We start from the raw sequence: 13,800 nt of genomic DNA on the forward strand, positions 1-13,800 counted from the left end.
TTTCCTTAAAAGCAATTATATTTGGCATTTTCACTGAATACAACTCAAAATCAGATATTTGAAAACATTACACATTGTCTAATTTTAACTAAGGATTTTAGGATTGTATCAAATCAAAGCTACTTGAATGAAAACTAAATCACATCCAACACACTCTTTTGTGAATTTGTTAACTATTTTATGTTTTTGGACCTTCATACTCGCCATACATGCAACATTTTTCATTTTATTTAAATGCATTTTAATATATAATAATTTTGTTATAACTTTAAAAATAACTGAAATAATAAATAATAAAAGCTATATAAACTAAAGATTTTTAGTTTAGGTAGCAACAACTTGTCCAAACCTAATTGAGAACCTCTGGGGACCTCAGAAGTGGCTTATTTATTGAATCCAAGCTTGTTGTGGCCACAGACAAACTCAAACAGATGTCCTGACGGAGCCACTGCGTGACTCTGCTTGCAAGGCTGATGTATTAATATTCCTCAGGCACACACTGCTCTGTCCCTGCTGTACAGATGCACGCTATCCTAACCCTAATTCAAAAAGAGATGGGGTGTGGAGGTAAGAGTCACGTCCAATTGGATTGGTCTGAGTCCCACAAGGTCACGGGGCTGGGATTCAGAAAACAAGGCACACAAATTTAGCTTCCTGAAAAGCCGTGGATTATGTCTTGTGACTCTCAGATTTCGTCTCCAGAGGAGTGCTTTTGATGGCCACCCCTCAGGTGTCAAGAGATGGGAGATATTTCAATCACACTGCACTCACTCACACCAGCCTTTTCGGGAGACCCTCCGGCTGCACTGCATTCAGCGGAGAGTTGGATTTGGGATTTATTATTAAGAACTGAGGCTGGAGGACTTGGGAGTGATGTGTGGGGTGTGAATGAGACCTTTGAACTACGGACTAAACACAGGATTCAGCGTGCAATAAGTTGGAAGAAGTGTCATGGATGCATTAGCTTTAGAGGCAAAAGGGGCTAAGAATGAAAGTGCAGAACCTGCACCCCCTAAACCCAGACCAAAACCCCCCAAAAAAACAAAACGGATTGTTTACTTTGAGGTGGAGATACTAGACATCAAAACACAGGAAAAACTACTGCTTCTGGATAAGGTATGTGCTTTTTAATGTGTTACAATGGACAAACTGTTACTAGCAAACTGTGTCCCTGCTAGAAAAAAATAAAAATAAATACACCAGCTGAAACCAGCTTAAGCTTGTCGGTTTGCAGGCTGGCTTGAGTGGGGTTTTAACAATTTCTTGACCAGCTAAAACCAGCTACTTCCAACTTAAACCAGCTTAGACCAGCCAAACAGCTGTATATATTGCATTTGTATATTGTGCATTTACATATTTATGTATAATTGTGAATCAGAATGTGGATATTTAGCAGCTGTCTATCTTTCTGCAGGTAGAGCCGACTGCCACTATTTTGGACATTAAGTCTATGTTCCACAAATCAAGTAAGTTCTGCTCGGTGCTAAAGAAGCTATGAAACCGCAAAGCCTTTCTTTAAATAGCTTTCTACAAGGATGATGATAAGTTGATGACACTGAAATAATGGTTTTAGCAAAGTCTTACATGTCAGGCTTCAATTTTCACAGATCCACACTGGTATCCTGCCAGACAGTCTTTACGCCTGGACCCAAGTGAGTACATCTGCTTTATAACGGTTGTTAAAAACGTATCTGACATACTAACATGCTTGCTTAATAATTTATAATTACAAATTACAAATTAATAATTTGTAAATGTTGTTTAAATACAACATAACATTGAAACAAGCGGCTTGCGTTAGTATTTATTTATTTGATTATAAATGTTATTATTTTATTATTATATATTTTTTTTTATATTATATTACATAATATCGAAACCAGTGGCATGCATTGTAACATTTGTTATTTATTGTATTTCAAAGCATTTCACAAAAAAAATGTTTGTTTGTTTTCAGCATATTTCAACGTTATTCAAAATGAATATAAAAACAATGGTTGTCAAACATTGAAGAATCGTGTTCATAGTTAATGAGATGAACTACATATGCATACAGCTGATCTGAAATTGTAGCAAAAAAAGGTTCAGACAAGTTGGCGTCCATATCCTTATTCAAGCCACTGCATATGCAAAGAGAAAGTTAATGGTTGTATATTGGTGATTTCAGAAGGAAAACCCTTAAGAGATGAGGAAATCCTTCAAGAGCTCCCTGTAGGAACCACCGCAACCTTCTACTTTAGAGACCTGGGAGCCCAGATCTCCTGGGGAACTGTGAGTGTTTTCCCCAACACACGAATAACAACGGAAACACATGCAATCATCACATATAGTAGCAGAAGCTCTCTACCTTTTTGACTCAAAGGCCTCTTGGAGACTCTCACATCTGTGCAATTAGTAGCATTTAACAATGGCTTTGAAGGTTCCTCATCAGCAGGTAGCTTCAGTATTCTAATCTTTGTCTAATCTTCCACTTTTAGGGAGTTAGGTTCGGCTGATGTGTGCACAGTCCTCTGGTTCAGTTTTCTCTCACCTTCCCATCACTCGATCCTCTTTCTCAGAACATGTAATCTCTCTGGCACCATATCCCCACAGGTGTTGATCCCGTTCACTTTCTGCATGCGTAGCCCCTTTGCCCACTCCCGACTCCCACGGAGCTGGGATGATGACAGCACATGGGAGGCACGTTCTATAAAATCATAAATTTAATGGTTAAGACTGTAAAATTGTTACAGCAAAAACCTGTTGGTTAACTGTAAGTTCCCTTGCTATATACAGTCCAGATCTGTGCTATTTCTAATGATAAGTTTCATGTTATTTTACAGTAAAATATTGTTAAATCTTTAGTGTTTAGAAGTGAAAAAGAACAAGTCATCTAAAAAAACATAAACTGACATTCCTAGAAATCCCTGTGTGACACATTTGAAGGTTTTTCATTGAAATTAGTGTTTTGTTATCAGTTATATGTACACTGTAAAAAAATGACTGTGAATTTAACTGTAAAAAAAACTGTGAAGATGCTACAGTAAAAACCTGTTAAATGGTTAATTCCCCTACTATTTACGGTGAAAAAAAACTGTATTGGACACTACATGTAATTTTATGGTAGTGTACCATTTTTTGTAAGTGGAAAAAGGCCATATAATTTACAGTGAATAACCGTAAACTGACATTCCCAGGACTTCCTGCGTTACATTTAAAATGTGCATTTTTACGTTGTTATTTAAACGCTGCTTGTGATGTGCTTTGATTCATCATGTGTTTTTCTCATCACCTCCACCATTTGGTGGTCATCAGTGTATTACAAAGGTACTTTGTACTTAAGTAATTAAATAAGTTGGTATATTAACATTGTATTATTTAATGAAATTACGGTATTCAACTGTAAATTTAAGTTAAAACCATAAAACCTAAAATATTGCTACGGTAGCTTTTTACAGTAAAATTCTGGCAACCACAGCAGCCGTTTTTTTTTGTTGTTGTTTTTTTTATCGTACATTTTATGGAATTTTCTTTACAGCTAGGGTTTTATGTTACACCATATGCTGCTAAATTAATGTTTGTCGCATTATTTTAGTGTCATGTTTATTATCATTTTGGTGTTTTGTGTGTTTGATAATGTGTGTGTCTTCTATATCTTGTGAAAAGCTACTTGTGTGATGAGCTTTGATTCAACATGTGGCCTTTTCTTTAGGTGTTCTTCAGATATTTCTGTGTATTTAAGGTAGTTGTCAGTATATTTAATTATTCTCCATCCAGTCACTGGATAAAATCAAGTAGTGATCTACATTTTTCTTCCTGTTTCACATCCAGAGTTAAAATGTTTTTGTGAATGTGTGTTTGCAGGTGTTCCTAATTGAGTGCATTGGACCACTTGTCATATATCTGCTGTTTTATTTTCGATTGCCTTTAATCTACGCTCCCAAGTACGAGTTCACCGCCAGCAAGCATTTGGTTGTGCAGTAAGTATCATGAAGAACACTGCCATCAGATCAAACAAGACACTGGCCCAAAAGGATTTTGGGAATTATGTTGAAAAGCATTTGATGGATGTCTAGGAATAAAATTAGATTTAATCTGGTATTAAACTGTTCTTCACAGTATTGCCTGTGTGTGTCATTCCTTCCACTACATGAAGCGAATCCTGGAGACGTTGTTCGTCCATCGCTTCTCCCACGGCACCATGCCACTGCGCAACATTTTTAAAGTGAGGACGCCTTGCAAGTGTGTTTCATTTATATGAATATAGATACCTTTCACAAGTTTGGGGTTGCTAAAATATTTTCATGTTTTATAAAAAAAAATTTTAAAGTCTCTTATACTAAGAATATTGATGACTCTTAGATAAATATAATATGCAAAAAAATGTTCATGGCTATGCCCCAACATTTGTCGTCTACTTAGAAAATTCATCAAGAGAGAAAAGAAAACAGCACTCAACAGTTTTTAAGTGGATTTCCAGTGTTTCCAGTGAGGAAATGTCACTTTATGAAAATTAGATCATGCCTTCAATGCAGTTGATATAAATGCTAAATAAAAGTAATAATCACTGAAATTCAATCAAACAGTAATTTTATATATTGCAAACAGGAAGTCTGTAAATGTGATTGTTTCTTCAACAGAACTGTTCCTATCACTGGTGCTTTGCTGCATGGATGGCTTATTACATCAATCACCCACTTTACACACCGCCATGTATGTAACATTCATTCATTTCCTTTATTAAACCAGGTTAAAATGTATGTTAAATGGACTGAACTGTCTGTTTCTGCACAGATTATGGGGAGAAGCAGGTGAAGGCAGCGCTGGCAGTCTTTCTAGTAAGCACTTTAACTGCACTGACTCCTCCTGTAGTGTGTCTTCATAGCGTTCTTCACTTACTGATTTCTTATTTTTGCAGTTCTGTCAGCTTGGCAGCTTCTCGATTCACATGGCTCTGCGTAATCTCAAACTACCTGGTAAAATCTATAAAAGAAATCACAAATCTCCAATCAGGCATTCTGGTTTTGTTCATGAAACGCATCAAATTGCTCCTTTTTTTTAACGCGAAGGTTGTAAGATTAAGAAGATTCCTTATCCAACCAAGAATCCTTTTACATGGATGTTTGCACTTGTTTCATGCCCAAATTACACATATGAGGTGAGACTCATGAGTGGTTGCATTGTGAGTGATTTCATGTCTTTATAGAGTTTTGCACTGATTATGTATTTTTGTAGGCCAACCCTTAAGTTGACATCGGTCTAATTCTCTCTCCCTTAAAAAAAAAAAGAAGGGATTTTTCCAATGGCTTTTGGATTACTGCGGAAACTATGCTCAGTGACAAAAGTGCATGATTATTACACATTTTGTTCATCATGATATTCCTTACAAATTGAAATTTTTTTTTTTATTGCATTTAAAGCTCAAATGCAGTAGGCAGAAGAAAAAGAAGAAAAAAGCTAACCACAAACTATAAATTAACTGCAGCATGGTCACTTCAGCACACCGCTATTAAAACAAATAAGTCTTTATCATTCGGTGAAAACAAGCAATCCAAGATACGTCGATGAGTTTGTTTCTTCATTAAAATGAGAAGCCATTGGGACACTGGAACCAGAAGAGCTCAAATTCAAACTTATTTTTCCAGATTTTGGCCTACAAAAATATGTCCTCCCTGCAGCAGTCTGCAGACCTCTTTAGCAAACGTGTGTCCTGTGTGAACAGATAATGCTGACCCCTGCTGGTCACATTGAGTAAATAACAGACACTTGCTGTACTTCTGTAGCTGGGATCTTGGCTCGGATTCACACTCATGACCCAGTGTGTCCCCGTGTTGTTCTTCACTGTGGTGGGATTCATCCAGATGACCGTTTGGGCCAAAGGAAAGCATCGCAGCTACCTGAAGGAGTTCAAAGAGTATCCCACACTGCGCTCCCCAATCCTACCATTCATCCTGTAGCAGGAAAATACAAGACCAGAAATAAGGTCAACAGAACAAGCATAAGTCAGTGTTTTACTAGTTTGTGTATATAATATATATATATATATATATATAGCAAGTCTTAATATATTTTAATGAATAACCATAGTACATTATGAAACTGTAATGGATTCTATTTTATTAATAATAATAATAATAAAATGTTTTATTGCTAATTTACAAGAATACAGAAAATGGTTCAAATTTATGGAAATAAAAAGATACTCAATAAGCAGAGAAAGTACCACAACCTAGAAATAAAGTGTGACTCTTTTTGTCAGAGAGCTTCAGTCTTGGTGAGATGTGAATTAAAGGGCAATTCTGGTAAACGTAACACTTTGTTTTTCTTTTCTTCTAAAATGACTAAAGCAAATTTGTACGTAGCAGATATCCTGACTGATGCATGCATCAAACATGTCAATGTGCATACACTTATGGTAAGCTTTTATGATATTGGCTTGGAGGAATCGAATGAAACTTATATATATATATATATATATATATATATATATGATATATATATATATTATACTGAGTTGCATCAGTAATTGGCTTCATATCTCTGCTTGGCAGGCAAAATGCATGACAGAAAAGATTGATGCCACAAATGCAGTTTCAGATTCTGAAACTGGAATTTATTTCCTAACATTGCATGTCCATTTTAAGACTGCTGTAAAACATTGCTGAACATCGAACATTTAATTGGACAAGAACAAGGTTTATATAATATTGCGACACTGTAAATCATATCTGACAAAAACAGAAGGAAAACACACTGGTGAATGAAAAGCTCCACCGTAGAAATAAAAAAATAACACTTCTACTGAGACGAATGGTCCGTTCAGCCCTGTGACGGATGGATAGAAGGACAGACTGCAGGGCTGAATCATGCGGCATGTCCTCACACGGAAGAAGAGAAGATAAACGGAGGAGGATTGTGCAAATCAAGTCTTAAAGAGTTAACGTGTCTCCTCATTTTATGGCCAGCGCTCTGAGCCAGGAGAGTTTCAGTCTGTTTTCGCTGAAAACACCAGCACTATGAGAAGAGACGGCTGTCGTCCTGAAAGTGGCTCCTCTGCAGCACCTTCACATGATTCTCGTAGATCTTAAGAGCGGGGCCGAGTCTGATCGACAGACCAGTCAACACGTCACTGCGCTGCATCAGCAGTAAGGACTTCCCATCTATTTCCTGTTGAAAGACATAGAGGTATAAATACTTGTTCTCAGTAAGGACACAAACAATTGATCAGAAGTGACAGTAAAGACGAATAAATGCTGTTCTTTTGAACTTTCTATTCAAAGAATGAATATAAAGTAGAACAACCGTTTTCATCCTTGATAATAATTGCTTGAGCAACACAAAAAGCATATTAGACTGATTTCTGAAGGATCATGTGACCCTGAAGACTGGAGGACTGATGATGAAAATACAGCTGCACATCACAGGAATTGATTACATTTTGAAATATTTTTAATAGAAAACAGTAAGCATGAGATCCTAAGTTTAAAAAATCTTACCGTCCACAGAATTTTGAATGGTGATGTATAGCTACATACTGTAACTCAACCACTGGGGTACATCTGAGATTTTCTGAGCTAAATTATTCACATAATTATGGTCATACGATTTTAAGTAATGTATATTGTGTTTGAAATCACCATATATCTTATTTTGATCATCTTTTTTGGAGGAAAAAAAAAAGTTCCATTTCCAAAAGCTACTCTAAAAGCTCAAGTAGTTGGATTTCCTTAAACATATGTCCAGAATAAAGTGATATTGTCATTATTGTAATGTGTACAGATGTTTCACTTCTGAGGGGTGCTTGTAATTCCCATTATTGAATTCCTATTGTTGTTTTCCAATGGTGACTCTTATTGGAGAAATGCTTTTTTTTAATTATTTTTATTAAAGTGTTCCCGCACCTTGAATTCTCACAGATTTTCCATTCATGTGTGACTCCTGAATTAGAATTGTAAAAAAATCACTTATTGGAATTGCATTTGAATATTTCAGAGCGGAGCATAACTAGAAAAATACATAGTCACTACAGAAATTACATTCATTTCATGAATTCCCATTACTTTTACCTGGCCTGGAAATAACAATTTAAAACTAGCTGACAATTGTTTTTTCCAGGACAGTGGGAAGCTGAAAAATCAACATAAACAAAAGAAACGTCTTGCACATTATTTTGGCATGAAAATATAAAAATGACATATTTTGCATAGTAAAATTAAGATTTCATTTTCATTAGCAAAATTATTTTTATTTTTGTATTTTTTAGGCTTTGGGTTCAAATTAAATGTGAAATCGCTGTACTCCACTAGTACTAATGCCAATGACTTCCAAAAAAAAAAAAAAAGGATCTGCACTCAGTAGTATACTTCCTAATAATTTGTATTTTTTTATTATACAAAAAGCACAAATGGCTCATCAGACTTTGGATTAAACTATGGCAAGAACATGCTTGTGACAGGTTGGGTTAACTCCGGTACTAACCTGTGTCCTGAAAGCCAGCGCCTGCTCGGGGAAACCCACAGACGTGAAGTAACTGGCCACATCAGCCACGCTCCAAAGCAAAGGGTCCTGCCCGATTTCTCTCTTTACCACATCACTGAGAGTGAACAACAACAGATTAAACCCTCAAAGTCTAAGAGCAACTCAAACTAGACTTTTATCATATCACATCGACTATAAACAATCCAATGGACTAAGTGTTTGATAAACATTACAGTTTTCTGTTTGATGCCACAGAGATGACACTCTACAACTCTCTTTTTTCTTTTAGTGTTTATAACCAAAGATACAAAGACAAATTTGGCTTTTACTCACTTTCCATTATTCATCCCTCCATTGTCAACATTGTTTCCCTCCACTGTTTCTTCCTCAGTTGTGCTTTTGGTGCACAATTCACCTGTGAAAGTACAGTATCGAATACAAATGGTAACATCCAGTGAAGTCACAGATACAGCGTGAAATTTAAAGAGCACAGGCAGAACCCTCACCCTCCTCAACAGGATCAGACACAGCGTGAGGCCCTCCATCTGACGTCCCCACCTCGTCCTGATGACAGACAGACACGATATGACACAGAGGAACAGGACAGATGTTGAGCTGTGATTGGAAGCGCAGGGTGGACGTGCTCACCGGTGTGGCTTTGCAGTCTGACGGCAGCGGATCAGGGGTGAGCGCGCTCCTCTCCACCCTCGGCCCCTCCTCGGCATGAAGAGACGAGAGACAGATGGCCGCTGGCTGCTGCAGGAGCGCCACAGATCCTGTGGGTCACAATGACAGATACCGCCAACTCAAATCTCTGTAGGCTGATGTCATACACATCCACCGACTGTTTTAGCTCAAATCGTGGCTTCTTCTGATGAAGGTTTGTCATTATCAACAATTACTGAACTCTCCAAATCCTTGACATGCATTGCAATGACTGAATTTGGCAGAAATTAAATGAAATTTGAACAGGAATTGCAACACACTGAGGGTTGCTTTAATAACTTTTCACTGTCAAAATGTGGTTTTTTATGTTTGTCTCTTCAGACTTCACACAGCTTCAGTAAGAAAACCATGTATATTCAAGGAAGACAGATTGTTGTGCATCTACTTGCTTATTTTATATAAATATACAAGTGTAGAAGAACAAATATTTGGTTAAACAATCATCATGGAACATCTACATATACATATATAGATAAGGAGGCCACTGGTAAAACATTTTGCAATATTTTACATTTTAATATACTGCAAAAACCATACTTTTAAATGGCCCTTGAGACAAATGCCAAAAAAGCAAATTTAACAATTTGTTGCATTATTTATGACAGTTTGCATTTCTGTCATATTTCTACAATTTTTACATAAAAATAAACATAATTCTGAGCCCAAATAAATGAATCACTACGTGTTCACCTGCCCTTCCACTGTTTTGCAGTCAACTGTCTAGTTCTCATAATGCTTGATTTCACCAATAGATATACAAAAGTACAGTATTTTACCAGATATGCATGTTTTTAATCAATATTTCAAATGAATGCGTTAATTTTAAATTTCATAAGAACAATATTACTAAATAAGGGCAGGACCACAATAGATCAACTGATAAATTCTAGAAAAAATAAAAAATGATAATAATCATAATTTGCATATCATGTAAAGATTGTCAGTGGGTTTTCACTGCACAAAGAAATTCAGTCAAATTCTGTCATTTTGGAAAATCAAAGAAAGGTCGGGTGAAATCCTGAAGGGGCTGCTAAACAGCAAAGTTACAATATCTACCACGGGGAGGAGGATACTACACTAACAAGCCAAACCTTGACCCCTTGGATTGACCTGATCAGACTTGAGTACCTGTGTCCTGCTGGGCTGCTGGCTGAATGTGCTCAGGGAGGATGTAAGTGCTGTCGGCGTCCTGCCTCAGAGCATCATGGGTAGGCGAGCTCTTGGAGGACGTGGGTGAGGGAACAGGTTGACTGGTGTTACTGCTGGTGATGGGACTCATGCTGATGCCCGAGTCAGTGGTGCTCTGAGCGCACATGGCATCCAGACTGCTCTCATCCCCCTCCTCGTCCATGCTGCTGTCCATTCCTGCCGTCGTGGACATCTCGTCCTAAAAAGATCACAGCATTATTATCATCATCATCATTTTTAGACAAGTGCTTCGATCACTGCCAGGACTGCATCAACAACCAATGCAACATGAGGAATTAATAACATGCCATTTGGAACCTTGTTTCTACACTTCTGTGAAACTTTATGTAAATGATCTAATAAAAGTTAATACACTATTTTTATTAATCAAGGATGCATTAAAGTGATCAAAAGTGACAGCAAAAACCTTATGTTATAAAAGATTTCTATTTCAAATAAATGCTTTTCCTTTGAATCTTCTATTCAAAGAATCCTAAAAAAAATGTATCACGGTTTCCTCAAAAATATGTTATTAAATAACTGTTTTCAACATTAATAATCACAAAAATGGTTCTTGGGCATCAAATCAGCATTTTAGATTGATTTCTGAAGGATCATGTGACTGGATGAGAAAATAATAATATATTTTTGATTAAATAAATGCAGCCTTGGGGAGCATAAATATTTTTTTCAAAAACCTCTAAAAATAATAATAAAAACCTTACCAGAAACGTTTGAACGGTAGTGTATAAATTATTATATATGGTTTTTAAAATAATAATGAACATTACCCTTATTATAGATTAAAACATCCTAACATGCAGTGGTTTCAATCATCTAATTTTAATTTGGTATAATATTTTTTGTGAAATTAACCTGCCATTCAAGTACAGTCTTAGTTTTTCACTATTAATGACTGAACACAAGAAGAATGGCTGAGTCAACTATATAATGAAGACAGATTCTAAATGGTTGACTCTCAAGTGTTTGAACTGTGTTCTCAGGGCAAGGAGGTTTTACATAAATACCAAGATGATGAGAAGAAAACAAACAGTGGCTTTAAGCGGGACTTCATGGTGATAAACAATGCTTAAATGTAGCAGTATTTTACATTTAAACGAACACACATCGACTACCACACTTTGTGTTTATGTTCAGTCGGTCGCACTGCAAAACTGGATCGCCGTCGACTCGAGCTTCAGTATCTGAAGGCCGCGCGCACTGTTTATTCAGACAGAAAATCCTCTTCGTCCGATTTCTTTCTCACGCTTTTAACGCTGGATTCAGTTGGCACGATGGTGTCAGGAACGTTACTAACAGTATCGAGCACATCGAAATAATGTATTCATACAGAATGAAGGACATTACGGAAAGAGCTCGCTGTACTCGTCTCGGACTCGCGGTTCTCCGGCGGCAGGCATCAGCGCGCGCTAAGAGCGAAGCGGGGGCGGCCTCATGAATATTAAGTTGCGTGAGGAACGTCAGCGCCCTGAGAGTGAAGCGCGCTGAGTTAATGTATATTAATGAGGCACGCCACAGGCGAACTTCACGCAGCCTAGTTAATATTCATGAACCCGCCCCGCTTCGCTCCGAGGCGCGCTGCCTGTCTGAGACAAGCGCGTCCCAAAGCAAGCCAACGTTAAACGTGGCTAAAGCCGACATTTTCTTCCTAAAAAAAGAAACACCCGAAAACTAACGTTAACCTTTGTTCACGTGTTAACCGGCGATAAATCAGTACGGCAGGTTCACGAGCCCCACTAACGACTTCGTTTCGCACTTCGCGTGCACGGACATAAAGGATCATCTAGCAGCCCGTCTAATGACTTGAGCTTCGATGATCCATATAAATTATCGTATTGACTCTGTCACGACTCGCACAAGCGCAAACAAATTAAATTAAATAAATAGTAATAATAAAAAATAAAATAAAAACTCTCTCGTCTGTAAACAATCACTAATGCAATCGTCTCCAGTGTCGCTCTTTGTGCAAAATGCGTCAGTCGGCTGATCCGTGATGTTTGGGTGACTTTCCCCCGCTGTGCGAAAAGCGAGTTTGGACTCATTGCAGAGGATTTCATCGCGCAACTTGAGTTACCGGACTCATCCAGCACGCACAACAACTCGCTCTGAAAGATTTCGACCTCGCAGATCAAGCGCTTCCATTGTTGGAGCTTTTCCGACGCTCATGAAGGTTCGTGCCGCTCCCCGTCTGCGCCAGTCCGCGCGCGCGCGTCTGTGTGTGCACTTGCTTTTTCATGTTGCATTCGCCTGAACACCTCAACTAGTTATAAAAACACCAATACTTGGACATTTCGCGTCTCGTTTTTCCCGGAGCGCAGCCGCTTGCTCTGTGCACTCACTTCCATGTCCTCCATGTGATCCTCATCCGCGGGACCGAGAGCGCTGTCGCCGGTGCTCCAGTCCGCGAGACAAGGCTGTTTCACCGCACACTTGTTCTGCTCGGGTTTTCTCCTGCCTCGTAGCACCTTTGCCGCGTTGCGATAGGAAACCGAGCCTTTATAGTTGACTTTGAGCACCGTCTGCTCCTCTATCAGTTTCTCTAGTTCTGAGCGGGTTCGGTCCCAGTCCGAGCCGTGTCGTCTTTTAACCATTCTGCAAATTCTGTCCAGGTCCGGTCGCGCTTTCCTCGACCTCAGGGAGTCTATGGAGCCCAGAATCCACTCGCGGTACGGCTCGGACATTATTCCTATTGCGCTTCAAGCTTGATAGAGTGGATGAAGTGCGTCAGTGTAGCCTTTTCTACGTGACGCTCGCAGTATTTCGAGCCGCGGTGCGAGCGCGCTGGAGTGAAAGAGCAAAAAAAAAACGGAAACATACTGTACGCGTGCGTTGATCACATTGAGCGCTTTTAAGGTGGAATGCGCTAGATGCGCTCCCGCCACTAGGAGATTTAAGGAGGCGTCGCTAGGTTGCACGTTTCCGTGCCGGAATGCAATACTAGCATGATGCATTAGTGCATACTTTTTTTTTTAAAGTATCAAGTCGTCCGCACTATACAATAGTAAACGTTTAATTTACCTTCCTTGTTTAATCCATCCACTTATTATTATTATTATTACTTTTTTGCCAATCCAATCAAATGATTAGTCGAGAGGGAAATGCGCTGAGTGAAATATACTATGTAGTATACAGTACACTGTTTGTATAACAAAGCGTTATGCAACAACACCACGTCAAACAGCAGTATGCTGAGCTCATTGTGCTTCGTTTAGACAGACCAGACTCTATCGGAAAAGTTTGTAAGTCTTATATTTCTTTTTTTTAGTTAAACATAATTGGCATTTATATAAAATTATATTGGCCTTCCAATCAAAATTAGTTCATAAATATATAAATAAAAATGACTTAGTAGTTTCTCGAGGGCTTTGCATTGTGGGATACAGTTTTGTGCAGTGTACTTTACCTTTT

General features: G+C 38.2%; 2 protein-coding genes across 4 annotated transcripts; one reads left to right on the forward strand and one right to left on the reverse strand.

The window, feature by feature from the left end:
- The first annotated feature begins 409 nt into the window (after nt 1-409).
- Nucleotides 410-6,015, forward strand: LOC127953676 (very-long-chain enoyl-CoA reductase-like). The gene is made up of 11 exons (XM_052552946.1): nt 410-1,116; nt 1,415-1,466; nt 1,608-1,652; nt 2,168-2,271; nt 3,844-3,959; nt 4,099-4,204; nt 4,620-4,692; nt 4,774-4,817; nt 4,898-4,955; nt 5,049-5,137; nt 5,763-6,015. The coding sequence occupies exons 1-11, from the start codon at nt 952-954 to the stop codon at nt 5,934-5,936; spliced, it is 1,026 nt and encodes a 341-aa protein (XP_052408906.1). The 5' UTR covers nt 410-951; the 3' UTR covers nt 5,937-6,015.
- Nucleotides 6,016-6,570: 555 nt separating this feature from the next.
- Nucleotides 6,571-13,222, reverse strand: LOC127953648 (scm-like with four MBT domains protein 1). Of its 3 annotated transcripts, none has more exons than XM_052552895.1 (7): nt 12,675-13,222; nt 10,312-10,570; nt 9,106-9,233; nt 8,964-9,021; nt 8,791-8,872; nt 8,458-8,572; nt 6,571-7,146 (listed from the first exon to the last, which is right to left on the reverse strand). In XM_052552895.1, the coding sequence occupies exons 1-7, from the start codon at nt 13,071-13,073 to the stop codon at nt 6,994-6,996; spliced, it is 1,194 nt and encodes a 397-aa protein (XP_052408855.1). In that variant the 5' UTR covers nt 13,074-13,222; the 3' UTR covers nt 6,571-6,993. The 3 variants fall into 3 exon arrangements, with proteins under 3 accessions (XP_052408855.1, XP_052408864.1, XP_052408872.1); XM_052552904.1 differs by having other exon boundaries at nt 12,732-13,216; XM_052552912.1 differs by lacking the exon at nt 12,675-13,222 and adding an exon at nt 12,467-12,490.
- Nucleotides 13,223-13,800: the final 578 nt, after the last annotated feature.

Source organism: Carassius gibelio, chromosome A3 (genome assembly GCF_023724105.1).
Source record: "Carassius gibelio isolate Cgi1373 ecotype wild population from Czech Republic chromosome A3, carGib1.2-hapl.c, whole genome shotgun sequence".
Lineage (NCBI taxonomy): Eukaryota > Metazoa > Chordata > Actinopteri > Cypriniformes > Cyprinidae > Carassius > Carassius gibelio.

Excerpts from the sequence above, each read along its gene's own strand:
- LOC127953648 (XM_052552895.1), bottom strand. The coding sequence starts at position 13,073 with ATGTCCGAGCCGTACCGCGAGTGGATTCTGGGCTCCATAGACTCCCTG. Across the intron at positions 9,022-9,105 it reads CAGACTGCAAAGCCACACCG|GACGAGGTGGGGACGTCAGA; the intron begins GTGAGCACGTCC and ends GTCTGTCATCAG. Across the intron at positions 7,147-8,457 it reads CGCTGGCTTTCAGGACACAG|GAAATAGATGGGAAGTCCTT; the intron begins GTTAGTACCGGA and ends GTCTTTCAACAG.
- LOC127953676 (XM_052552946.1), top strand. The coding sequence starts at position 952 with ATGGATGCATTAGCTTTAGAGGCAAAAGGGGCTAAGAATGAAAGTGCA. Across the intron at positions 1,653-2,167 it reads GTCTTTACGCCTGGACCCAA|AAGGAAAACCCTTAAGAGAT; the intron begins GTGAGTACATCT and ends TGGTGATTTCAG. Across the intron at positions 4,693-4,773 it reads CCCACTTTACACACCGCCAT|ATTATGGGGAGAAGCAGGTG; the intron begins GTATGTAACATT and ends GTTTCTGCACAG.